At 39.5% G+C, this 27,056-nt stretch overlaps 1 protein-coding gene across 3 annotated transcripts in view; it reads left to right on the top strand.

The window, feature by feature from the left end:
• Positions 1 to 14,827: 14,827 nt before the first annotated feature.
• The window catches only part of Gria3 (glutamate ionotropic receptor AMPA type subunit 3), a 269,270-nt gene continuing 257,041 nt past the window's right edge, over positions 14,828 to 27,056 (top strand). For 2 of the 3 annotated variants that reach the window (XR_007344989.1, XM_048797097.1), the window contains exon 1: positions 14,903 to 15,092. Coding sequence is in view for 2 of the 3 variants with exons in the window: in XM_048797097.1 (XP_048653054.1) it covers positions 14,945 to 15,092 (148 nt within the window). In the remaining variant the exon portion in view is untranslated. Of the gene's footprint in view, positions 14,851 to 14,902; positions 15,093 to 27,056 lie in introns of those variants that run through there. The other variant, XM_048797096.1, reaches the window with a different exon arrangement.

The raw sequence follows: 27,056 nt of genomic DNA, 5'->3' as shown, positions 1-27,056 counted from the left end.
AAAAAAAAAAAAAAAAAAAAAAAAAAAAAAAAAAAAAAAAAAGCACAGTTTGCCAAGGTGACTGAGTTCCTGCCATTTATATCTACTTCAGCGGACTAACAGTTATGTTTCTGGAAGTCCCTTTTTATATGTGAACATCAGCCTAGAGAAGCTAATATGTTAATTTTTCAGCATTCATTTCTGAACAGAAGGCAAAGTCCTGAGGGAATGAAATACTGTAGAAAACACTTAAACTTTAGTGGATGTGAGAAAAGAAAGAAAATTCTGGACATGATAGGGAACATGGGCACTGAAAAGCTAGAAAAAGAGTAAGAATAAAGGAGTTGAGGAAGTTACCAAAAAGGCAAGCTAGTAAAGACTTAAAAATCACCAATTTGCCCCCTGGGTCTCAAATGGCCCTGGTGCTACCTTATTGCTCATTTCTGATGGAAACCTGGAGGGGGAGCATCATTTAGTCTCTTATCTGCCTCTTCATCTGTGAAATGGATGACAGAGCAAAACAGAGTAGCAGTAGGTGATAGTACCTGTATAAATATAAAGGTAGATGGAGTAAACAGATTAAAAAGTACACAGTTTAAAGGTCTAGTCTCAGTCCCTACTAGTTTGGAAAATTATCACAGGATAAAGCATGATTGACTAGGGTTACTAAATTTCCTAGGTGGTATAGTTTACCTGAGGTCCTGGCTTAATTATTAATAGTGCCTCTTCCACTCTTAAAAGTGTCCCAGGTTAAATGATAAATGAGACAATCATTCTTATGAAAGACTGGTGATGTTGTCAAATGAATAGATTAGAGATATGCTGAGTTAGTGATTTCCTTCAAGCCTTAAGGCTTGAGTGGTCAGTGTCTCAAAACATGATTCCTGTTCTGAGGAGTAGCCTATGTGCACGCTTCCCACTACTTCCACATCATGGCACAGAGCTAGGAATAAAAATGCAAAGGTGAAGTGGAAGCATTAAGAATCCCCTCAAATCACACTCAAAAGAAGCACTTACTCACTCTGCCCAGACATAGGGGTTCACTTGATCTGTGTATTCAAGCAGTTGTCATGCCTTCTATTGCCATCCAAAAAGAAAATAGTGTTTGCTCTAGAAAGGGTCACTCAGCCACAGGCTGAGCTGACATTCATGAATGAGTCTAGCCATTTATTTAGCTTTCAACTTGTTAGAAACAGATCAGCCCTTGTACAATACCAAACCCAGAACAGCAACTATGAAAATCGAAAAAAAAAAAAAAAAGAAAGAACAGAAAAAGAAAGAAGAAAAAAATTAATAGCCTAAGCACAAAGAAAATGCAATATAAAAACTGCTATACTGATGTGTAAAGAAAAAGATTCATTCGATTATAAACATTGGATTCCAGTTCTCATTTTACAGCACCAGTGAGGAAATTGTTCTAAAATTGATAACTTGTGTTTTTCCTTCCCAAAGTTCGTGTTCCCATTCAAATTGCAGTAAATCTTTAGAGGCATTGTCTTCTGAGCCTAAAACCTATTTCCCCACCTGATTCTCATCTCTTGGTAAATACTTGTAATGTATCTGGGAAATCAAAGACATAATTTCTTTTTCAATATATGCAAAGACATTAATCTCCTATAGTTGAGGGGGTAAGTTAAATGCTGCAAAAAAATCAGAGAGCAGGTAGGGACTTTGGTGTACCTCCTTGTCCTTTGGCACCCTTTTTATTTCCCTGCAACAGTACTAATGTCTGTGTGTGGGTGGGGGAACAAGGTTCTAGCCCTTAGCGGCTCTCAGAACAAGTCAGCATTCTCAATGAACACTAAGAAGCAGGTGAGGAAAAAAAATTAAAAAGATAATCAAAGCCCTCCTACCACCCTCTTGCCTGTAAAATCCTAACCAAGAGCCCAAGACTCTGTTATTTTATCTTCTGCTCTGTGCACAGAGAGCAGGTAATCAGCAAAGCTAATCAAAAATGCATTCATTACCGCAGAGCAGCAGTGGGTGAGAGTGACTGCAGCTTTCACTTGGCAAATGGTTTCTGGACTGGCACAATCCAGTCTCCATAGCTCTTTGGCAAGTCTTTTGCATCCCCCTGCCCTCCTCCCTCTCCCACCATCCCAGCAGTCTCTGCCATGCTCAACTCTGCTTCTCCATTAAAGGCAATCTAATTCTTACAGTTGACAATGTTTCCCCTCAATCACCATAATGTTGCTCTGTAAAAGCTGTTTTCTGTCTAATAAGTCTTCTGAGTATTTTTATAATCCTTTAAAGGTGTTTCTTCACTTGAAAAGTACATTTTTTTCTTTGTTTTCAAAACAGGAAGCCATTTCTTGCCAGGGCTAAACAAACTTAAATGCTGACAGATTCTGAAAATGCGAAAGCCTTTCCTGCTTTCCCCAACTTAGCAAAATTGACTCTCAGAATCCTCAGAACCCAAAGCTCAGAGAGATCTGTGCTAAAATATGCTGATAAAGAGCTGAAGTGGTAATAGAGCACTTGCCTAGCATGTGCAAGGCACTGGGTTCAATCTCCAGCACTGTAAAAAATAATAAAATTAAATTAGAACATAAAATGTGCTGATGGGGCTGGAGTTAATAATAATAACAATAACTAATATTACTGAGCATTTATTACATGACAGGCATGAATCTATGTGCTTTATCTCATCAATAATCACAGTAGTCTTAGGAAACATGGATTACTATTATGATCCCCATTGTACTGATGATGATGGTGAGACCCAAGGAGATCAAATAAGTCCAACCCTAGTCATGGATAGGGTATACTGAATTCTGACAGAGTAGCTCTTGCTCTAAACTATACCCCCCATTGTTTTGATGGAAGAAAACCAATGTATCACTTGTTTTGCTTCATTCCCTCTTAGAGATTACCATTCAGTAAAATAACTCTTTTCTAAGGCACATAAACACTATCCCCTCTTCTGAAAAGATTAGAATATTGGAAACTTGAGAAAGCTAAGTATTTCTTATTTAAACTTTGGTAAGAGAGAAGTTTTGAGAAGTAAATATCACCAAACAACATCTTTTTATTCAAAGGGATATGCCCTCTAAATTACAGGAGACTATGTTTTATTTTTAGCACAACATGTAGAAGAGCATAAAAATGACAAAATAGCCAATTTTTTACTTGGCAAAATGAATCACTTCAGATTTCCTTTAAGTGGCAAGCATCTTTCCTGGATCTAAAATAGGACCCAATTTACCTAAATTAATTTTCACTCAAAACTTTAAATACATGCCCATTGCAAAAAGCAAGATTTGCCCACATTGTAGGGTACAGAAGCAAAACTGCTGACGTCCATTTCCACTTTGTCGGCATTTGCAACCCAGCTTCTTATCATGCTGTGGCCAGCTACAGACCTAGTCAGCCAATTTCTATGTTCTTGAGAAACAGAAAACATTATTCTCGGACCTTCAATTCTTCTCCATTGCCATCTGTCCCTTAATGGTAAAATAAGGACTGATTCCCACCAAGTACATTGTAGACTATACCAACCTCTTTTGTCTAACAGAATATTGTTAAGAAGAAGGAAACTATAGGTTAAATTTTGACAGTGAGGAGGCAAGAAAGGTTAACTTCCTTTCTCCCTCCAGTTATACCTTCCAGCCTTCTCCACCATGCTCTGCACTTCAAGAGGCATTGTCCTAAGCATAAGATAGGAACACTGCTTTCTAAGAATATGCCAGAATTAATCACCCAGATAGATGGGCATTGAGTCTCTTCATTTTTAGTCCATCCATGTAATCGGAAACTGTTTCTTCTTTTTATTCCTTCTGGTATATTTACCATAATCTCAGACAGAACACCATTGGAACTTGCTTTTGGCTAAGAATTCAATCATTGATTTGAAAAAGAAGCACTTAGCATGTATTATGTTTCAGGCATCATTCTAGATGTTAGGATAACTGAATAAAAACTTTAGATATAAAAATAGATATCTTTCAGAATAATTCCACAAGTTTTGTTCTTTGGTCTGAGTAATATATGGAAAGAACTGCTTGAAATACTATTATTACCATAATCAACAACTACACTGGAACTACTCCACCAATGTTTCTTTCCATAACACATATTACAATAGTCTATAAGTGTTGTATTATATAAAATAAAAGAATCCCTGCCCTCTTAGAGCTCACATCTTAAATATATTTTTAAAATTAAATGTCTATTTAGAGTGAAAATACATAGAGTTACAGTATATTCTAGTATCAAAGAAATTGGTACCCTCAAGTTTTATCCTGGTTAGAAGGACTTTAAAGTGTTTTTTTTTCAAATACAAATTAGTTTGGAAATGTAAACAGCCCATTATTTTAGTATTTATCGATCACATGCCATTAATTCCAAAAATATTTTGAGGTAACCTAAAATAAAAAGCACAGAAGTTTATTGCTTTAATTTGTTATGCATATATCAAAAGCAAAAGTCAAATAATACATCAAAGGAAAAGTGTTAAGTTCAATATTGAAGGTCACTGTAGCTTTCTACTTCAGTAATTTGTCTGCAATTATTGGAAACTTCCACAGAGTGGTGGTAATAATGCCTTCACTTAACCACATCAGGATAGGCTGCAATGGATGTGATTTGCCTGAAGTGAAAACAAAGTGTACTTCTCCAGTCACAAAATTTTGTTCATCAAAATCGTTGCAGCAGAATTCATGATTACAGCTCTTAATTTTATGAGTTTCTTTAAGAAAAATTAGATCTTAAGTGATCCCATGTAAGCCCTCATTTATTAATTGGTTCAGCATACTTTTTATAGAGAAGTCTCTGGTATAAGCTTTATGCAAAGCATTTACAAATAAATTTTGTGTACACAAAAATATATAATGAGACAAGCATACTAAATAAAGGGGAAATCAAATCACCTTTTAACTTAATAATGGGAACTATGCAATTAGTTTCCATTTAACATCCCTTGTTTGACAGATGTTCTTCAGGCTCTCTTTCCTGTTAAGTTTGGATGAAATGCTTCTAAATTTGAATCTTGTTGACTATGGGGATACTAGTAGTACTTACCTCAAAGGGTCATAAGCATTAAATGAGACAATACATCTATACCATTTAGCAGAATACCTGGAATGAGGTAGAAAATAAATGTTGGCTGTTATTGTTATCCGACCATTGTCTTCTATATAATTGTTATATTCACCATTGTGATCAGGAAAAAGTAAATTAATCTGTATATATTAGAAAACTGGGTAAAGAAAATTCTTAATTGGGAGGGAGTCATTACTGTCCCTTTAATGGCAAAATGTGACAAATGTTTTAACTCTTGATCACAACCTTAAGAGGGAGAAGAGGCCTATTTTAGCTTTATTTTTAAACGCACTGCTTCAAAAAGACTTTCCTAGTGCAGTGCCTCTGGATATAGAATAGTCTTCTCCCTAGGGAATTCAATTTGAGGTTTGATAGCAGGGCAGGTAAGGTCAGTAGGACCACCTTTGGCCTCTTGCCAGATATAGTGATTTCAAGTGATTTTCTCTCTCTTGTAACACGAAACTTCTCCTGGGATTGGAACTACCCACTAAGGGAGGCCTGGGGAATCAGTGAAGAACTGTTTGCAACCTCCCTAGAGGAAGCCCCTTTATGTCCTTTGGAACCTGCAGGACCCTTAGTGAATGAGCTTTCTCCCTGGGGCCTACAGTCAAGAGGGAAGTACTCCTTGCTAGCCCATTCTCCTCTAGGTGAGGTACTGCCCTCATGAGCATGCCCTGTGTAATTACATAGGGTCCTATTCTAGAAGTGCCCATGATTTAATGGTTTAGTATCTCTGTCATGGAATTCCTAACCATATTTGAACAAAGAACCTAACATATTCATTTTGCACTGAACCCCTCGAATTGCATAGCTAGTCCTGTCTGCCCTGAAGAGTTTCTAAACAATGGGTGAGCCTTATTCTTAGTCTCCAGCCTTCCTGATACTACTTAGCAGAGCCCATCTGACTTTTTACCCTTGAGCCCAAATAAGTGATCCTGGCTCAGTAGGAACCAGCTTTCTGCTCCACCCTGAGCACTGAGGATACCTGAAAAAATATTTTCACAACTGCTTCTTCCTCTTCATTTGTGTTTTCTCTAAACTAAAACAAAGCAATAACAATAACAACAATAATATTCCTTAAAGCACCAATAACTAGTAACAGGCATTGTAGGTAATTTGCAGTAAATTAAAGCAAAAGAGACAGCATAGAAATTAGAAAGTCTGGGCTTCTGAACTGGATTTGAGGAAATGACAGGTCCTGCCTCTGTTCTTCATCAGTGAACTATTGCTATATAGAGTCTAGAAAGCAAAAGCAGTAGAAATATTTAGAAAGTTCAATATGACTGCAGCTTATCAACTTTCTCAACCTGAATGCCACAGAATTGAGTGGGTTGTATTTGTGATCTTTCCCCCTTCTCTCTCCCTTCTACTTCTGTCTCTAATACTTTCTGTGATTACAATGGAGGTTTTCAGATTCCTGGTCTAATACCCATGGTTTTGAATAGGTATGCATAAATCATGTGGTTCTTTTGCATTTGGTTCTTATGCATTTTGTTCTGAATGCATAAGAGTCTGGTTCCTCAGCAGTGACACCATTGACATGTGGGGTTGGATGGTCCTTTACTGGAGTGGGGCTGCCTTGGGTTTTTTCAGAGGTTTAGTTGTATGCCAGGCTTCTACTCACTAGGTGCTTGTAGCCTCCACTCCCCCAAGTTTAATGATCAAAACTGTCTCTGAACATTCCTAATTGTCTTCAGGGCATCAACATCACGTCTGATAAACACTGCACAACAATAGTTTGCAACCTAAAGGAAAACTTTGGTGAATATTTTGGTAAACCACACAATTCCCCCCAAATATTTGCTCACATTCAATTTCCTATTTTTAATGTTTTTATTAGTGCATTATAGTTACACATACTATTTTAGTTCATTTTGACATATCCATAAATGCATGTAACAGAGTTTGCACCATTTCAATCCACAGTACTACCCCTTTCCCACCCCCCTTTGACCCCTTTCCTCTATTCTATTGGTCTTCCTTTTATTTATTTATTTATTTATTTATTTATTTATTTATTTATTTGATACTGGGAATTGAACCCAGAGGCACAATCAGCATATTATCCTTATATAAAAAACTGAAATGCCTGGATTTTCTTAAAGTAGGACATATCTGTATTTCCAGACAGAAAAAAAAAACACTGATTTTAATTTTGTGGGTAATATCCCAGAAATTGGTGATATAGTTAATATGCTTTTCTTTTCCCTCAAAATAATATTATGTTTGTGAAATTGACATCACAGAGATTTAACAGAATATGCCCAAACACACAGATCATGACAGATTAAACTTTAAGAAAATCATCAATTGAAACTCTTCTTTAAGAATTAGCCACAGGCAAGTATCCTAAAATTCAACTGTTCCCAGTTATCTTTTTATTTCCCTAAATACTCTAAATTTTATTTCAAAGCAATAAACCCAGAACTTCTTACATCTAAAGGAGTGTTAAAATACCTTCTTCCTCAAGATGGCTAAAGTCAAAAAACCCCAGCTGAAAAACTAAGAAGCAGAAATTAAGTGATGGGAGTGACAAACCAGCAGAGAGCAACCATATAAGCCCCATGTGACCACAGCTAGATAAATCATACACATTAACATCCAAGCTGGGATACTTTTAAGAGTGAAATGGACACCACTAATTACTATACCAGGACACTGAGCGTAAGCTGAATGGTCGTGGGTCATCAAGGATGTATTATCATAGATCACTCATAAAAACACACTACTGCCAGAATCCTGCTGTACTAGTTAGCTATTGCTCTGTAACAAGATGGCCCAAACCTTGGTGGCTTGAAACCACCATCATTTGTCATTTTGCACCCATCTTCAGGTTGACTTGGGTATAGCTGATTTAGACTGGACTCAGATGCACACCTCTAACAAGGGTATAGTACCTGGGCCAACTTTGCCTCCTACTTCAGGTTTATGAATCAACTGGAGTGGCTCTACTCCATATCTTTCATGTTTCTTAGACCAGCAAACTAGCTGATATGTGTTTCTCTCATGACATTGACTGAGGTGAAAATGACAAGCATAAATGCATGAGGTTTCTTAAGACACAAGCTGGATTTGGTGCATTGTCATTTCTGCCCACAAGCCATAGGCCAAAGGAAGTCACATAGCCAAATTAAAGGGCAAGGGAATAAACCACCAACAATGGGGCTATGATAAATGTGTGGATTTGGGAAGGAGTGAATAATTAGAAAACTCATTCAATCTAACACATGTGCTTTACCCATATCAACCCCATTACCACAACCTTCACAAATATACAATGTCAAACATGGGAAGAAAAATGGATTTGCCTCATGTGGTATCATCTGACATGAAGCTAACTCAGTCCTTAACATCCAAATATGTAAGTTTCAGAATTCAGAGTCAATTTCCAATTTTCATATGTACTCGATAAATGGAAATTTGTCCACTTGAGCAAAAAACATAGCTCCTCAAACAACTGGCACCCAAAATTCCTCAACATCTCTAAAACTCTAAAATCTATTCAAACTGCAACCCCCTCTCCAAGTATAGCTGGAGATAGGGCTAGTTTTAGGTTGAGGGGTTAATTCCCCCCCCCCGGAATTGCCTATGGTGTTTCATGGTGACAGTTTTTAACCTTCCCAGAGGGATAAAAAGGTATATATTAATAAAAATGTCAACAATATCATCTCTGGGATATAACCTGGAATAACTCACAATAAATTAACACTTCCCATCAGAGAGACATTGCAGCTTATAAGAGTGTCACTTTGTGAGAAGTGGGAGTCTCGAAGCCATATGATTTCCATCTGCAGTTTTCAAGCCCATTCAGAGCTACCAAGGGATAATTACTAGCTAAGACGTACCCATCCCAGCAGAATATTTTTGTTCTCTCACATCCTCAGTCTCATAGTGTGAAGGAGACTTTGGTCTAGTGGATAAAGCCCTAGAGGGATAAGAAATTTCATTCCCCACCACTTGACTGTGTGACTTTGGGCTGCTCACTTACCCTTTCTAACTACTCAGCTTCATAGTATAAGACCCTGCTTATCCTGAGAAGGATGTAAGGAGAAGTCACAAATCCTTATCTGAAAGGTTCTGGAAGCTTATCTACCCTATAGGAAAAGGAATTATTCCTATATTAATTTCTCATCCTGAACTCTCAATATAATATGATTCTCTCAAAAACAGAACTAAATATCAGGCAGATTCATCTTGAACTGAATTTAAGGGGCTGCATTACTAAGGTAACAGAAGGATCTAACCACTGAGCAATCTGACTCAGACCATTTCAGCAAGTCATCAAAGTCCTATGGACCCATCAAGAACAAATTATTGCTGCCCAAGATTCTCAGAGAATCAGAACTAAGAATGGCATTTCCTGGTCTCAAGATTGCATCATGAATAATCATATGATTTACTTTGAACCAAAACAAGATGGTGGGATGAATATATGAAACCAAGAAATACTGCAACTATTTTGCCATCATGAGGGAAACAGAAAGGAGGAAGGAAAGGAAATTAGGTCCTAAGTGAAATTATTGAATTACTGAATCTCATCTATTCTCAAGCCAGCCCTACCTTTGGCCCTTCCAGGTATATGAGCCAATGCATCTCCATTATTGTTTATACTACTTTTAGTGGGTTTGTTTTTGCCTGCAGCATGAAGCATCCTAATTGATATAGGAGCTGAAGGGGTCAAAGCATGGTCAGTAGTTCTGAGGGTGTTTAAAGGAGGCAGTGTGAAAGTATTTAGTCCAGGGAGGAAGGTGGTACAAGAGGGGCATTAAAAGTAAAAATAATAATAATAACTGTGCCTCCATACAGCTCCTGGATATGTCTTCAGGGCAAAAATTAAGTTCTACACACCCTTATTATGTAAAAAAAAAAAAGGGATTTTAACTGAAGCTAATTTGATAAATAATTGCTCCCTTGGTCATTGAACTTGGTATGACTATCTACTTCAGGAAGTTTCTATAGATTCATTTCTGGGCATATTAAACCCAAATTCATAAGACTTTCCTTCTGACTCACACATATACTCCCACCAGAAGCAGCTCCAACTAGGCCTGTACTTGGAATTTCAGTTTCTCAAGGCTGTGGATTTATTCAGCAACACCAAGGCTGACACATACATTAAGGATTTCTGAAGAGGTTTCTGGAGAGGTGATATATAATAGAGAAAATGGGATGATAAAGAAGTAGGATGGTGGACCCAAGCTTTCTTAGATATCACATTGAACCTTAATTAATCATCAGAAATGGCTGAACTGTAACATTGTCAAAGAACCTGGGAGTAGAAATGCAAGATGCAGCCATAAAGTAGTTTTATTCCTTTGATTAGAGTCTAGGAAGTTTGGCCAGTTTTTCTGACCTCAAGATATCCTATCTTCTCTCTTCAATCATTTGGGACTGAATCTGGGATATGAGAAGTACCTTGTTTTAAATATTTAAACACCCTCCTCTGTGCTGTCACAGAACCTGGTGCTTACTGTTTTCAGATCACTTACCATATTGCATTGTCATTGCCAGTGAATACATCTGCTCCTTCTCTGAACATGAAATTCATTGAAAGCAGAAATGTGACTTGCTTCCTTATATCTCTAGTGCTTAGCACAGCCTGTCATATAGCATGTGGTCAATAAATGTTTGTTGAAGACTTCAAAGTTTCAAGTCCAACGATGAGGAAATTATCTTCCCATCAGGCAAATGATAAAATATCTTGGTTTCATCATCTTTAAAGGATACAGAAGTTATCTTCCAATAAATCAAGATTATTTCTATTGCTATTTTCCTTATTTGCAAGGTATCAAGTTAGCAAGAATGTGATTCAATGTATAATATAGATCCCTCTCCAAATTTCACTGGCCAATATTCCTTTCTGCTTATCCAAGTACACCTGTCCTAAACCTGAAACAAGCATAAATCTCAGGAAGAGAAATGCTATTTTCACATTTCAATAGAAACTACAATCACTTATTATCTTGCTATTTATATTATATTATAGAGCTCATTTAAAAGTATGAATCAGGGGCTGGGGCTGGAGCTCAGTGGTAAAGGGCTTGCAAAGCACAAGTGAGGCACTGGGTTTGATCCCCAGAACCACATAAAAATAAATAAATAAAATAAAGGTCTAAAATAAAAGTACAAATAATAGATCCTAAAATTAGAAGGTAACTGTGAATCCAGTGGGGGATGTCTGTTAACCACAGAGGGAGAGCTAGATTTGGGGCTTTGTTGGCAAATTCTTGTGGCTATAATGGTACTAGTATAATCTATAGCCCCTTGTTGGAAAATCAGAGATGATGTTCAAAAAGTGTCCCATGGCTCTCTTGGGTGAGGGATAGATTCCTAAAGAATTTGCATGTATTATACAAGCTTTTCAACCAACAGCAATATGCTTAGTCTACCACTGTGCCCCTGCTGGCTCAGATGAAACTAGTCCAACTCTGCCAACAGCTGCCACTGACAGCTAAAAGTTGAAAGAGTGGCAGCAGATGAAAGAGAAGGAAAAAGGTAGTGGGCAGGGGAGGATGAAAACAGAAGGGATGGGTGGCATTTACAGTGATGGCTTCAATGGAGGATTTCCAAGTGCAGAGGCACTGAAATGTCCTACTTCCTCTCATCATTTGTTACTGGCCCACTCTCATTATACTTCAAGCCAAATGACAGTGAAGATGGCCATGAATCTCTGCTGCCACCTCTTCTCATGGCTGGCCAAGCACAGATGGAGACCTGACTGCTTTCAGGAGTGAATTGAGGTGTGCTAAAAGGTACCCTCCCACTGCAAAATATATTATTCACCTACTACAAATCAAAACTAAAATCTCCTTATTGGAGTTATTGCTTTGGGTCAAGGCATTGAAGGTTCCTATTAAAATGCAACTATGTTATCTAAAAGGAGGAACATATAGTACCTGGCACAGAGAAGAGACTCTCTAAATGTGGCATTTTTAATATTAAATTGTCATTGCCTGCCATTAGAACTTTAGTAAAGATTCATCTACCCGATCCTCTCCAGTCTCCTGGGGCTCTTGAGGAGCTATGATAGGAAGATATTTATGTAGAACACTAGCAAAGATTTGGTAGCTGAGACTGAGGTTGTGAGCATGGTGGGGAGAAGGGAGGATGACCACATAAGGAGCTTTGGGGAAGAAAGGGAACACTTTTAAAAGGAAAGAAAGAGGAAAGAGAGTTTGGAAATTAAAATTTATTGATTCTTCTGTGAGTCAGACACTGAATTAGATGCTTTCATATCTGTTATTTTATTTAATCCTCATAATAACCTTGTAAAGAAAGAACTATTAATATTCCCATTTCAAAGATGACAAACTTGGAAGCAGATTAACAATATTGCTCAAGGTCAAATACTGCCTGTATGTGATGGAATTTAGATTTGAACCTGGATCTGCTCCTAAGTCTATGTTCCTGACTGATGCTATCTCACTCTGCACATGTCAAGAGGTAGTCAACCTCATCTCTGCTACCCTTTTGCCCTCATTCCCTTATGTTGATAGAATGAGTTTTCTCTGGCTCCCAAGTTTCTTCCTCAGTCCTAGCCATGGACTGTCAAAAAGGAGATAAAACATTTCTATGAATGATGCAGTAGAAAGAGACTTGCATTATCAGAACTGATAGAAATCTGGGAAGAGCCTAGAATATTTTTCTGGTTGCCAAAGCATTTTGAATTCCTTTGTCCCAGGCTCCAGCCTATGACTTGCCAGATTCAAAGTTCTGAAGTACTCAATGATTTGGCTTGGTCCCTGGGCCCCTGTCCCCTGTCTCCTGCCCCATGTGTATCAGTTTGGTGTACACTGGCATGAAGGGCTCATTATCTAATTAGGCTAGGAGGAGAGATATGAAAAGGACAATAGCAAGTGTGAGGAGAATAAAATCTGTATTTTATAGAGTAGCTGTGAGGTAGGAATAAAAGACTTGGGAGATAAAGAGGATTTCTCACCACTGGAGAACATAGCTAGGGAAAGGAATAGCCCAGGAGGTTGGAACACAAGATGTTTTGGAGGGGACCCTTCCTCACTGAGATCCAGACTAGACTGATTAACTTTATAGGCTCTTTCCTCCCTTGAGAGCAGAGAGAGGAAGAGTTCAGGAGGATGAATAACCTCTGGAGTCATCACTCAGGGGCCTAGGCTGCAACATCCAGAGGCAACACCAAGGAAGCAGGGCAGCTAAGGACAGTTTCCTCCAACCTTAACTTTCAGTCCCCACCCCCACCCAGCTCATTCCCACACTTCTTTCCTTAGTCAGTGGGACTGAGCGTCCTTTTCATTAACCTTTTAGTTACCATCTCTATGCACGTACTTTCTTTTCCTATGCCCTCCAAAGCAGTCAGTCCCGCACTGTCCATCAACTACTCCCACCTCTCACAAACCTGCCTTAGCACTCTGATGTGGGGTGCACACCTCCCAAAGCTGCGGGGATGAGGGTGGAGGTTGTTAACTGGCCCTCGGATCTCTGCTGTAAAAACTGAGCGGCAGAGACCAGGCATGCGCAGCATCTTCGGGCGCATTGTGATGGGAACTGCTTCTCTGAGTCTCTACAAAGACTCCGGAGTAACCACTAACCGCCCCCCAAGACCCCCCTTCTTTAAGACAGACACACAAACGCAAAAGCAATGCAGCTCTTTTTAAAAAGAGGGCTGGCTGCATCTCGAAAGCCTGGTCCACAGGAGGACTGCTGAATTTCTATTGATCCCATCTCCGGTGTTGACAAACGCCAGCGCCTAGGCTTTGCAGTCCGCGGCTGCAGTTTGCAGTAGAGCTAAGCGGTGTGCGGCTTTAATTCCACGTCAGATCAACTTTGATCAATATCCCCCTACCGGCCCAATTGGGAGAGCCCAATTCACCGGAGCTGAGCCTTTCGCTTTCTCCTTCTGTTCCCCCCTCTTTAGACCCACCATCTTCGGAGGGGGGTGTCTCAGGTTTTCTTTATAATTTCTTTCTTATTTCTTTATCTCTCTCCTTTGTTTTTTGGTTTTTGTTTTTCAGTGTTTTGTTTATTTTGTTTTGTATCTTAGGTTTTTATATTCTCTCTCTCTCTCTCTCTCTCTCTCTCTCTCTCTCTCTCTCTCTCTCTCTCTCTCATAGGNTTTGCCATGGCGTGAGTGCAGCCACTGGAAGTTGTCCCAGGGTGAAGCTGCCTGTCTGGTCGCGTCAGGGCGCATAACCGGGCTGAGGCTCCCTGTCCCGCGTCTTAGGCTCCAGGGAAAAAAGGCTAGTGCTAGGGAATGTGTGGAACCCACTTTGGATCCACCAGACCCGGGCAGTAGCCAGGTTGGTGGCGAATGGGGTAGGAAGTGGGGGTGAGACAAGGAGCTGAGCGGGCGAGCAGCGAAGTCACGCAGACCACGAATTCATGAATTGCCGCTGTGTCTGCCTGGAACCCAGCTCTGGGAGCCGGAAGGGAGTTCTCTCTGATTCTGTCTGTATTTACAAGTCCAGAAGTTAGAATTGTTGCCATTACTGAACTAATCCCCTGTATTGTCACGAGGGAGGTTGGCTAATAGAGAACGGGATGGAGCAGCAAGAGGAATAAAATTGTTTTTCTTTCTAACCTCTCCCTTTACCCGGGTAAAGGTGAACCAGCTGTGGGGATGGGGGTGGGAGTAGAGTGTACGTGGGGGAAGGCTACCGCCTAAGAACCAATTTCCACTCTTGGATGCCTCGTCCTATGCCAAGGCAGCCCCCTCTTCCCTTTCTTCCTTCTCTCCAGCCTCTTCTCTTCAGTCTAGAGAAACCAGGTTTCTCTTGGCCGAAATCTGAGTTCACAAGTCTGGAGAAACACACAGGTTGAAAACCAATCCTCAGTTGCGCATCCCAGTAATACTTAGAGGTATCTGGTACCTAGTGTTCCCCACTTTCTAACTCGTAAGGGGCAGGGGACACAAGCCAAATCTCGGTTCTTTTTGCTTATAGGTGGACTTTTCATGAGGAACACTGTGCAGGAGCACAGCGCTTTTCGCTTTGCTGTGCAGTTATACAACACCAACCAGAACACCACTGAGAAGCCCTTCCATTTGAATTACCACGTAGATCACTTGGATTCCTCCAATAGTTTTTCTGTGACTAATGCTTGTAAGTAGATCTGCTTTTGCTCCCTTTGGGACCTTGGGAACCTCATTTGCATTTTGCTTGTGGTGCTGGGGGTCTGCTGTGTGCTGGCTGGTGATTTCCTCAGTAGACATTTTAGGGGCTCTAGTCAATTCTGGTTTCATGTTGCATAAATCAACCCCAGAGGATTCTGCTGCAGGGCTGAAAGCAGTGGGCAAAACTCAAGGCAGTGGACAAAACTCTGTTGTGAATAACGTTTGATGCAAAAGTTTCATTTTCCTGCCTGCTAAACTAGCGTTCCTTCCCCCGCACCCCACTTTTTTTTTTTTTTTTTTTGGCTGGGGGAAAAGAAAGAAAAAAATAGCATGGTTGTTCAGGGAAATTGCTTCAGATGGGATTTAAAAAAGAAGCAGCAGCAGTTTCTTGATTGAGTCAATTCAGGATGTACATTATTTGAGTGTTAAAGCTAGTGACTGGCAAGTAAAAAGAAGCTAAAACTGACAATTGCCTAATATGTAAGAACCAAAATATAAGGAATTCTGCCAACAAGTGACCTTGAGGGACATATCAGGCTGGTTTCCCTGGCCTCTTTCTGTCCTAGACTATCACCTTTCTTACTGAGAGAGCTCTGATAGGAACTGATAAGACTACAAACTGATTGCAAGTGATGAGTGCCTGGAAAACTGAAAGGCAGGGAGAAGACAGTTCTCAGGTGAATATTTGAAAAGCTAGTTCTTTTTCCTCTGGTTCCCCCCCCCCATCCCCCAGATCCCCTGATTGTTAAGGACAACACAGTTTCTAATTTAGAGCAAGAGGTTGAGGGGGAGGCTGGAAGGAGGAAAACTGAATATCAAAGGGAGGAATTTCATCAGCCCTAAAACCCTTTCTGAATTCCATAGTTGTGTACCATGATTATTCTTGTGGAAAGGAGGTATTTTAAAAAGTAAAACCATGGGAATCCAAAGGGCTAATAGCCTGCCGGACTAAAGATTTTTCTTGAATTGAATGTTTTGTTAGAAAGATGGAGAATTCTTCATCTAAGCTTATTTCACTAAAAGTTTCACAACAATGAGGCCAGTGATGACACAAAGCATGTTTTATTTTTATGGCTGGTGTACTTTTTTCATATTTCTTTCAAGGGAAAATGATACTTATGTTTGGTCAGGTGAAACTTTGTATATGACTTCCTTCAAATTCTTCTGTCTCAAAAGATATGTAATTTCCAAAACCTGTTGGAAGAATCTCCAAAGGCACAGGTTCCCTGGATTTGAAGATTTGGACTAAGGGAATGGGGTTGAAGTATTCTTCAAGTAATGTAACAGTTATTAGTGCTGAGAAAATTTTAGCTGAAGGTACAGATCCTTTTATATATGTGTTCCCAGATACACTGTATTTGACGTTCTTTGGCTTTCCGACATTGATAAAAATAGGAATTTATTAATTCCAGCTAAGTGTGAAAGTTACAAAATGTCTGTCTATGCTTTGCATCTTATTTCAGTAATCCAGGCCTGTCTCCATAGCATTTACAACACACATCTGACTCTTAATCCTGCAGCACTGTGGTCTTGTCAAGAGGTTGAATCTCAAGTGCAGCTTCCTAAATATCAATTAGAATAGATTTAAAACCAAGTACATGAAACTACCAGCAATTATTATCATGTTGTTAACAAATAATATTTATTTCATCTCCATTCAGTTTCTTTCCACTGACAAGGATTAGGATAAGAGAGGCATTCAGCTTCTCAGAAATGAATTGATTTCTGAAATTTTTGGTCCTATTCTTATGGTTGAACCAGACTGAAATCTGCCAGCCTAGGATCATTGGAATGCTACCCAAGGAGCAATCAGGAAATAATACTTGCCATGTGAAAAATCTCAAGTTTGGGAATAAGTAATCAGTCACCCACATTCGTGTTGAGTTGCCTTCACATCTTACCTCTCAGGGCATTAAAGGAGCAACCATGGAGAAGGAAAACAAAAGTTCAAAATTCCTTACCCTAAATCCATAGCACTTCTACTTATGAGGCTAGGTTATGGCCAGGGGCTTGAGAATAAGGAAGAAGGGGTGTGGCTCACTGTGCAACAAAAAACACAAAGCAAAAAGATGACCTTGACCTTAGTCATGCCAAATACACATGTATGCATGTACAGACACTCACCACAGATGGAAGAAATATCTAGAAACCAGTGATGTGTACCCAGCTGCCTGTTGCACTCTCAGACTTTACAGCTCAGAAGACAGAGGAGGAAAGCTGTCATCTTCTCTGGTCCCCAAAACAGTCATGTCTGAATGTCACAATCTTTGAAAGGGTGCCAGATCTCAAAGCTGTCTCTCAGCAGCTGCTGCCTGGTAGCTTAGTATGAGAAAAATGACTAGTCCAACCATATAGTCTGAGTGCCGAAACCAATGATTTCAAGGGGCCAAGGAAGACTTGGAAGTATCTAATCCTCCCCTCCAACTGGCCTTGATGATATTTTTTTCTTGTATAGGTAGAGGTTAAATATTTCAGGTTTGGCATACAATTCTAGTTCGGTACTAGAACTGGTGATGACCCCAGATTCTATTCCTCCAAATAACTACCTGATTGTGCAGAGAAAAGCCTCTGTATCTTCTGGTCTGCTCTTCTCTGGAAGCCTAGAAAAATTTAAGAAAACCCCAGATGAGTCCAAATCTGGTCATCTACCTCTTCTATCTGATGTGATATAGAAGGGGCTGTTGAAATTTAAAGAAACTTCCCCTTACAGCCATGCAGAATTACTAGTTTCAGTTTCCCCTAGCACTATAATTGATCTCTTCTCATGATCTTTTCTACACCTTCAATTCTGAGGCAGGCACATACTTTTTAGGGCATAGGTTCACAGGTAAACAGATACACAAAGAATAAACTAAATAAAAATAAAATAAAATGGTAATAACTTCTGTGAGTACCCCATCCTCAACTCTCCCTTTGTATTGCCCCCCACTCCCATAATGTATTCAGAAGGCTCCTTGCAATAAATCCCAGACATTAGTTATTAAAGACTCTTATTCACCAGCAACCATTTTTTTTTTTTTTTGCGCAAGCCCCAAGAGGTTTGCTTAAGACAGACTCTAACTTCATTCTGTGCCTTAAGAGGCCAATAAAACCCTCCCTGGCTTTGAAAGGTGGTTCATTTGGGATTTCAGCTCAGGGGTGAATTGAAGTTTATCAGCGAGACTCATCTGATTTCAAGCACATGTTCCCATTTCATAGGAATTAATAGTTTGATGCCTTAATTTTCAATTTAGCTTGATAAACCCAGAAAGAAAAATGGTGAGAATATTCAGGTTTCAGGATACATGCATACATAAACATATATAGACACCCATACCCATGTGATCAGTATGTATGATAAGAGATGCACACACAAGTAAGTTAGCATCTATTCTTTAAAAAATTGGATTTGATTATCCTTCGGCTTTGGGGGCTGTGGAAATAACAAGAGACTGCAGGGTCCCATTGCGTGGCTTTGCTGCCCTGGTTCCTCAGGAAATGTCGTCGATTCCCTTGAAGTCCCCTCCTGTGTCTTGCTGCTGTGCACTTGTAGTGCACTCCACACTACACCGCCCCAGCCTCTGCAGTGTCAGCTCATTAGCACACAGATCTCATATTCCCTCTCCGCACTGTCATTGCAAAAATTGCTGTTGTACACCTTTACAGCCAACAAATGTGCTCGTGGATTACGCACTGTTTGCAAGAAGCAGGAAAAAGGCAAATGTAACCTTAAAGGTTATTCACCATAGAATTGTGCTGTAAACGCATTGACTTAAATAAAAATCTGTTGATAGAGGTGCAATGGTGATGGTGGGACTGAGAGTCGGACTTAGGAGTGCAAGCTCTAATGGAGCCCCAGGCAAAATCTCTTTTGCTGGCTAAACTTAACCCATCAGCAGGAAATTTTTATTCCATTAATTTTTTTCAAGCCATTTGAAATATACCTGCTAACTGAGAACACGATCTTTTTATAACTGAGTGCATTTTGCTTCCAAGTGTACTTACCCGAAACAGGTTTCCGTCTCTTGCCTACAGAGTCACAATCTAATTATCTAATTATTCTAATTGCCAGGATCCGTTTAACCATTTAGGTCCGTTTGGGAAGGAAATGTCTCCCTTGATCCCATGCTCTGCAATTTGGTGAATTTTGTTTTGTTTATTTGGGTTCTGTTTGGGTGTTTGTCCTTTCCACTTAAGCTTTGGAGCCAGGGTGAAGATCCCAGGATCACAGCTCCTGCTCTCAAATAGATCTTCACATCCTAGCCAAAGTCTCCTCTGGCTCCACCACTCCCACAGGTTCCCCATCTTTGTGCCTTTGCTGCTCTCCCTCTCTCCTGTCAGCTGGCCATTCTTCAGTAAGCTCACTAGCTTAGCCCACTTCTCAGCCCCTCTGGCCAGCTGGCTTAGATCACTGAAGCATGAACAGGTTGCCTCAGTGGTGCCAGTCAAAGATTTAAGTCACCTTCTCACAAGGTTTATTATGGGTTTTTAAAAATCTATTTTTTATAGGGGGAGGAGGAAGCAAGGTGATGCTGTTCATTTGGGTCATAAAAGTAGGTAGCAATCAGCAGGCTGTAAAGGTGAGCTTCCTGCAAATTGTGCTACCTCCTGTACAAGGCAGCTTCCCATCAATCTACAAAATGGGGATGGGGGAAAGAGCAAAGAGAATTATTTTGTTCTGTATCTGTGCTTACTGCAAAATGGTCCATGAATTTTATTCCTCTCTGGAATTTTAACTTTTTTCCCTAAAATGAAACTAGTTTTTCAAAACCCCCCACTTTTGCCTGTGTAGAAGTTGTTTTCTTAATTCTGCATTTCCCTCCCTAGTTTCTAAGACTGAAAATAATAGGAGCTGGTTCAGATTTTCATTTTATGTTTTTGACTTCTGATATATTTTAAAATTTCATTGTTCTGGGTAGTCAGAGGTGATTGGCTGGTTTTGTTATAACAGATTGAAAAGTAAATGAAGCTGCTGAGGTGGTATTATTTGTCTTCCTTTGTGGACAAGAAATTTTTCATTTTAATACAATCAGTTTAAGGATTAAATGACAACATGAATTTTAAGAGAGGGCCAGAAATTTAGAAGGTAGAATTCATAGCTTTGGGGGAGAGGAATAAACATTCTCACCAAGGTGATTTACTTTTAAACTTCTTAGATGGGGGCTGCAGAAATATGTAAAATCTCATGAGACTTGCTATCTCCTATGAAGGTCAAGATAATCATCTGTGTACTTTACCCACTCCATTAAAAAATCAAGTTTTGACTTTATTCTTTTGGCTTTGATACTTCGTGTCTAATGAGATGAAACTGTCCACAGGAGGGTGTAATTACTGCCGCAGGTGGGGACAATGGTTAGTTTTCAGCAGGAGTGTAGGAGTTGTGCAGACACAAAAGAACTCCCTCCCTCCTTAGGGCTGCTCAGGAAATGTCTGGGCTATAGACACAGAGCTGCAAATAGCATCAGCCTCTGTGTGGGTTCAGCCCTGAACTACCGCAGCCACCCACAAAAGGGGTCAGTCCTTAGCAAAAGGTTAACATGGACAGAATTTGTTTCCCCTTGTTCTATCTCTTCCATTGCCATTATTTTCTCCTGCTCTGTCTGTCCAGTTCATGCCCTTTTCTGGGTCTCTAACTACCTACTCACTAACTAGCCTCTGATTCAGTTGTTCCCAGCACACTAGACCTAAATCTATTTTGTGTCAGAATATCTCTGTTCTTAGTCCATCCTCCTCAGAGACTGCATTCACATTTGGGGGTGACAGCTTTTTAACTAATACAGAAACACAGATGAAAGTGGCAAATAAAGGATCAATATACCTAACAAGGAAGCATTTGCTTTGAAATCAGTGACCATGTGAACCATAATGTCTCAATTTCAAGGCAAGATTCTTAACTGGGGACATCTCTGGATATGATGCTCAGAGTGGCTGTTCACTCTTACCCAAAACAAAAGTCAGCTGGCTTTAGTCGTGGAGGACCTTTACAGGCCAAGGTAAAATACTAGCTACCCATAGTATGTGAGTACACCAAAAGCACATGCAGGTGCAACTTCCCCATGGTAAACCTAAAAGTTTTGAGGGTAATTTGGGAAACAGCCAAAGTTCACAGAGACTCATTTTATTGGAGTCTATTATAGTATCTGAAGCTACTTTGTAACCACTTGTAGGAAGTGTAGGGCACAAAAGGATGGTCATAGGAGGGGAGAAGGATAGTAAGGAAGTTGGCCCTCAAGCAGAAAGTTTCCATTCCCTGGGATTGCATATGGAATGCCATGTTTTATGAAGCAATATCTCTCTCACAGACACTAAATAATAGCTCTAGAGGCATTTGCAAACCTAGCCAAGAAGTGTCTCCTCTTCATTCTCTCCATACCTCTCTTGCCTTGGCTCAAGCATACATTCTGGCTTCCCTCCTTATGGAAATAACCAGCATACTCTCTTCTGGATTTTCATTTGAGCACTGATGAGAGAAATATGTGTTTGCGTCCTTCAGTCCAGACCTTCCGGCTCCTCAGTTTCCAATTGTCACAGGCTTCTTAAGCAATCATCCACAACCCAATCATCATTTGTCCTTATGTGGAGGAGGCAGGGGAGCAATGATAAGAATGAGAAGAGGAAACATAGCTAGTAACGATCCCTCAACACTCTGTGGCACAATTCAGTGTAGAATAGCCCTTCTCAACCTTTCACGTGCACACTGATCATATGGGCATCTTGTTAAAATGAAGATTCTGATTCAGTGGGTCTTTGGGTCTTCTGTGGAGCTCAAGACTTTGCATTTCTAGCAAGCTCCCCAGTGATTCTGATGCAACAGTCCAGAGCAGGAAAACTATGATCACCAAAGGAAAAGTTCTTTCAGACAAGCTTTTACCCATGTTCATACCTTTTTGCCTTCCAAAGAAGGTTCTATAAGAGACACATTTGGCCCATTCTGACTTAGAGATATCTCTATCATATTCCCAACAGCCTTGTATCCATGTCAGGCAGGTAGGTGGCATGATTAGATGTCTAATGAGAGCATTCACTTGGAGTTAGATTTTGTAAGGAATGTAGAGGGGAGACTAGAAGGCAAGCTGAGAGACGAAGTAGCTCATGAGTCAGGATGACAATATCTTGGCTTCTTGCCACACCCCAGAGTACCCCTTTTAGAAACAACCTGCTCAAGAGATCTGAGGTTGGCCTGTGGTTTCTACTCCCTTTCCACTTTGCTTCTCTGGGTCATTGAATGCCAGAAGGAGATATGTAACATCTGCTCCTCAGCTGTCTGACTTCTCTTAAACAGGGTTAGAAAAAAAGAAGTACAACACAACTCATATCCCATCTGGTCCTATAGGAGTCTAAAGAAGTGACTCCATTTTCAAGGCCTGTGCCAGGCACTCATTGATAAAAAGGAAGAGAAGTAATGACACTTCTAAAATATCTAAGCTAAGGACTACTCCAAGGATGTCATTAAAAGATTACCCAGTGTCATTTGAAGCCTGCAAAATGGCACTCAATTTCCTTGAAATATTATTCCCTGACAGTTTACCATTAGTCTGAAATTCCACAAATCAATTTATTTGTGTTACTATACTGAAAACCTGTGCTAAAATGCAAGTGAACTATCTGGAAGGTAATGAGTTAAATCCTTATCAGCCATTAATATTTCAGCCAGAATTCTCTGTTCAGCCAGAATTCTCTGTTCAGATTACACTGCAGAATCCTCAGAGGGGACTATCCAAGACAGGTAAGTGACCCAAAATAATACATCTGCCCAAGAAAGTGGAGCATCAAATGGATGGTGAACATTACAAAGGTTACTGGAAGACCCCTGAGGTTGAGAAAGGGTCCTTGAAAAACACTTTAATGCACTTTATCTATTTTTCAACATTTTATCTTATCCATGGATAAATTCAGGTACTTTATTCTCTAAGATCTTAGCTGCCATTCACCATATAGTTGCTTTTGACCCATCAAGTCATACCTTTACAGTGGTAGTAGGCCTGCTACCTGTTTTACACATGATTTTTTGCTGCAATAGATAATCTGAGACTCAGCAGTCTCCAGTTACTGTGGGAAATTTTCAGAAGTAAAATCAGTTTGTAGTGAGAATTTTTTAGAGTTTTAAAAATTGTTGTGATCAAAATAATCCCCTCTGGGGGTGAGGATGTAGCTCGTGGTACAGCATTTGCCTGCTACACATGAGATCCTGAATGTGATCCCCAGAACTGTCAAAAAAAGTACTATCTCAACTGTCCATAGTTGGCTAATCTACCTCACCAATTACTCATTGCAACCAGTGCCCTCATATTTGCAGCTGCCCAGAAAGGGGTCAGGCTATCAGCAATGCATGAGATTAGGACCTTGCCCACAGAGGGATAAGTATGTGGGTAGGAGTGTTGATATAGGTCTCTGTATGGGTTAACAGCCTTAAAAATTTCAAGTAGAAGGCCAATAATATTAAGTCAGCCAGAACTTCCTATAGATTCCCAAATATCCTTATAATTCCTTGTAATTTCCAAAGCTACTTGTTGATTAGATTAGAACAGTGTTTAATTGGACCACTTGCATCAGAATCACCAGAGATGCTTATTGCTTATTATATGAATTCTTGGGTCATACCCCAGATATATTGAATCAGAAAATAGAAGGATAAGCCTTTTTAACAAGCTCTATGGGTTATACTAATGCTCAATTTGGGAATCACAAATTTAATAAACTCTGATACTACAAACAGAGATTTGCAAATTCAGATTGAGTGTTTATTGAGCACCAGTAAATGCTAGGTATTGTTCCAGGTGCTTTCACATATATTGCTTCTGTATGTAAGTGAGGTGCTATTGGCCTATGAAAGTATTAGTGAGTTTGGCTCTCAGGCTGGAAATTCAAGCCTTGAAAGATCTGATACTTACCTCAACTCATGGTCCCTGAGAGAAACAAAGCAAAAATGCTCTTTGAGATGCTAAGTAGAGACAAGGGAATGTTTTTCATTTTAACAATGCTTCTTTCCTTCTCTGCTTGTTAGCTAATGATTGGTCCTTAGCTATGCTATAAACTAGATGTCATAGTAAATGCCAAACCATTTGTTAAAAAATAGATATATAGCAATTGGTTCACATTGCATTCATTGTGCCCTCCTCCCCATTCTTGCTGTCAACAAATTTAAAATCAGAACTGAAAAATAACAACTATCATTCATTGAAGCTATACCATGTGGAAGATACTGTGCTAAGCATTTTATATATCTTCTTTCATGGAATCTTCACAACATTTCCAGAAGGAAGGAACTCACATCCCCTTTTTATAAAAGAGGAATCAGATGTGGTTCAAAAATGTATAAAAGACCAGCCCAAGGTCACCCAGTTAGCCAGCTAAGTAATAGAACCTGATAATTTCCTGCCTCAGTTTCAATTGGAGTTGACATCTCAAATGACCCTAGGAGCCAGACAGACCACACAAATGTGGAAAATGGACAGATGTGTCATAATAGGGAGTAGTGAGGCCTGTGGCAATCTAGAGAGTCTATGTCTCTATCTGAAGGCATTCAAATCCAATTTTTTAAAAACTACTATGGGACAAAAAGAACATTTGCAATGGTACATGAGGTGACTTGGATGCAAGGTGCAAATTTTTTGGCTACACTACATTATACTGCCTTTCCAAGTTGAGGTAAGCTCTGTTAAGTGGTCTTTATAAGTACAAAGAACAGCAAAGAAAAGCTCTTTTCAGTAAAAACCAGATTTTTTACTTTCTCCTCTAAATGTACCATCAAGGTATCTCAATATGATAGAAATCTTTCCTTTGCACACATACTTGTGATCCTACATACATATGCAGTTTTTCCAGTAGCCTTCCATGGCTGAGTGCCAGTTCAACTCTAACTAACCTTCTCTAGACAATGCTGAAACCTATAGCAAGGTCAGAATGCTGGCACAGGGTCATTAGCAAGTGCTCAGCAGATCAGAAAATGTGCTTCTGAGAGGGCCTGCTTTGGGAAAACTACTTAGGTTCCAGTATATGTAAAGCCATAACTGGAAGGCCTCTGGATCAAATAAGAATCTATCAATTATTACTCAGGGTAGAAGCTTCCCCAAGACTCCAAGAAAGAGGCTCACTAACTTTAAACCAAGGTCCAAAATAGAGATGCTGCCTAGAGTTCTAACCTGACCTAAGCCAACTTGGTCATTCACAACCATTAGGTAACTGGTGGTTATGAACAGCCTGCTGTGACTAGAGTGAGGCCTAAAGGTCTTTTCACCATAACCTCATTATCAGATGTAAAAACAAACCTCAGACAAAATTCTGTTTCTTGTTAAAATAATAGCAAGCAAGCATAAAACAATTGGATATCTTGTTCTTAGGATCAGTCAAATTCAGCTCTTTCTTTTTAGTAGTTCCAATAGTGGCTTGCACAAAGGTTCACTTGAGGCAGACAAGACAACATCCTGATATCAGGATTTATTTAACCAAGAATCCCCAACAAGTGGCTGCCCACAAGACAACTGATGAATATAACTGTGGTACCATTTATAAGGGATAATACTATAGAGCTAATTACATCCTTATATCTTCTTTCTGCTAGTTTGGGAATACCACTACCCCTCTTCTAACCAACCCATAAGTGATGAATGCTACTAATTTCACCAATGAGAAATTTCATGTTATTTACCAAAGCTTCTGATGTTCACTGGATATAAACTCCTGGGGTGTTTTTAGAATGACTTATTGATTAGAATTTTTATATGTTAGATAACTACTTCTGGACATTGTATGGGAATAACTGGCTATGCCTAGGATACAAACTAAGATCAACCCACCCACGTATATACCACATAAGTCAATTGAAATCTTATGAAGTAAATGAACAGAAAGTATAATGATTGAGAAATTATGTTTCCATGGCCTTAGGTAGCAGTAAAAGCTGTGGAGGGAACAGGGGTGTATGGGAATGAGCAGTCAACCAAGAGTTGGGAGGTCTGGGTTCAGCTCTGACCTCAATTTCCTAGATGAACTTGGTCAAGTTTTTCCATGTCTGGTTCTCGGTGTTTTTTCCCCCATTTTTAAAGTAGAGAGGATCTTCTGAATGATCTTTGAGATGTCTGTCATTAACATTCATTGATTAATTCTTGTTCCATTTTACCATCTCACTTCATTTCTTAATGAGGACAATCCATCCAAAAAGGAGCCCTTCAAATTCTAATCTAGAAATTTCTCCTCATATTCATCTATTCTGTGATTTTTAAAGACTCCATGATGAAAATATCAAATTCATGGAACCAATGGATAATGTTTCCAGCTAGTTATGGATTATCCTTGTTCATCCCAACTCTTCTACTTACCAAATGTGAGACTTTGGGCAAGTTACTTAGCTTCACTGTGCCTCGAGTTCCCTAATTTTAAAGCAGGGACAATAATAATTCTTACCTTGTAGGGTTGTTAAGAATTTTCAATGAAATAAGTCTTGACTCCACGTAAAACACTTTTAATCATGTCTGATATATATTGGATATTATCATCAATGCCAAATATTATTGTCAGTACCATCACTAATTCAAGATCTTTTGAAGTTTTTGTCCTAAAAAGAGAAAGCATCATTTGAAAAATAAAAGCTCTTATCATGTTAGGGATTTCCTTCCTGTGAACAGCTGTCCTCTGAGAATTTCTATAGTTTTCAGTTCTTCCACAAACTGAAAAAAAACATCACAACACCCCTTCAGAGTACCAGCCCATCAGCCTAACCTCAAATATCTCTCAACGTGTCCAAGTTTGCCCACCCAATTTACCCTTTGGCAGTGACAGGTACACAGATACCTTCGGTGAAGAAAGCCTGAGATGCACATTTCTGCATAATCTAAGGGCTAAAGTATTCAAGGGAAGACCTAGGGTTCTCTTCCCCTGAAGGCCCCAAAATCTATCTTTATCTCTAATTCAATCTGTTCTTCTAATCACAAAATGAGTCATCTTTCTGTTCCCTTGTGAATTCGTTATCTAAATA

Source organism: Marmota marmota, unplaced genomic scaffold, assembly GCF_001458135.2.
Source record: "Marmota marmota marmota unplaced genomic scaffold, marMar, whole genome shotgun sequence".
Classification (NCBI taxonomy): Eukaryota; Metazoa; Chordata; class Mammalia; order Rodentia; family Sciuridae; genus Marmota; species Marmota marmota.
This window is presented reverse-complemented; position numbering and strand designations above follow the sequence as displayed.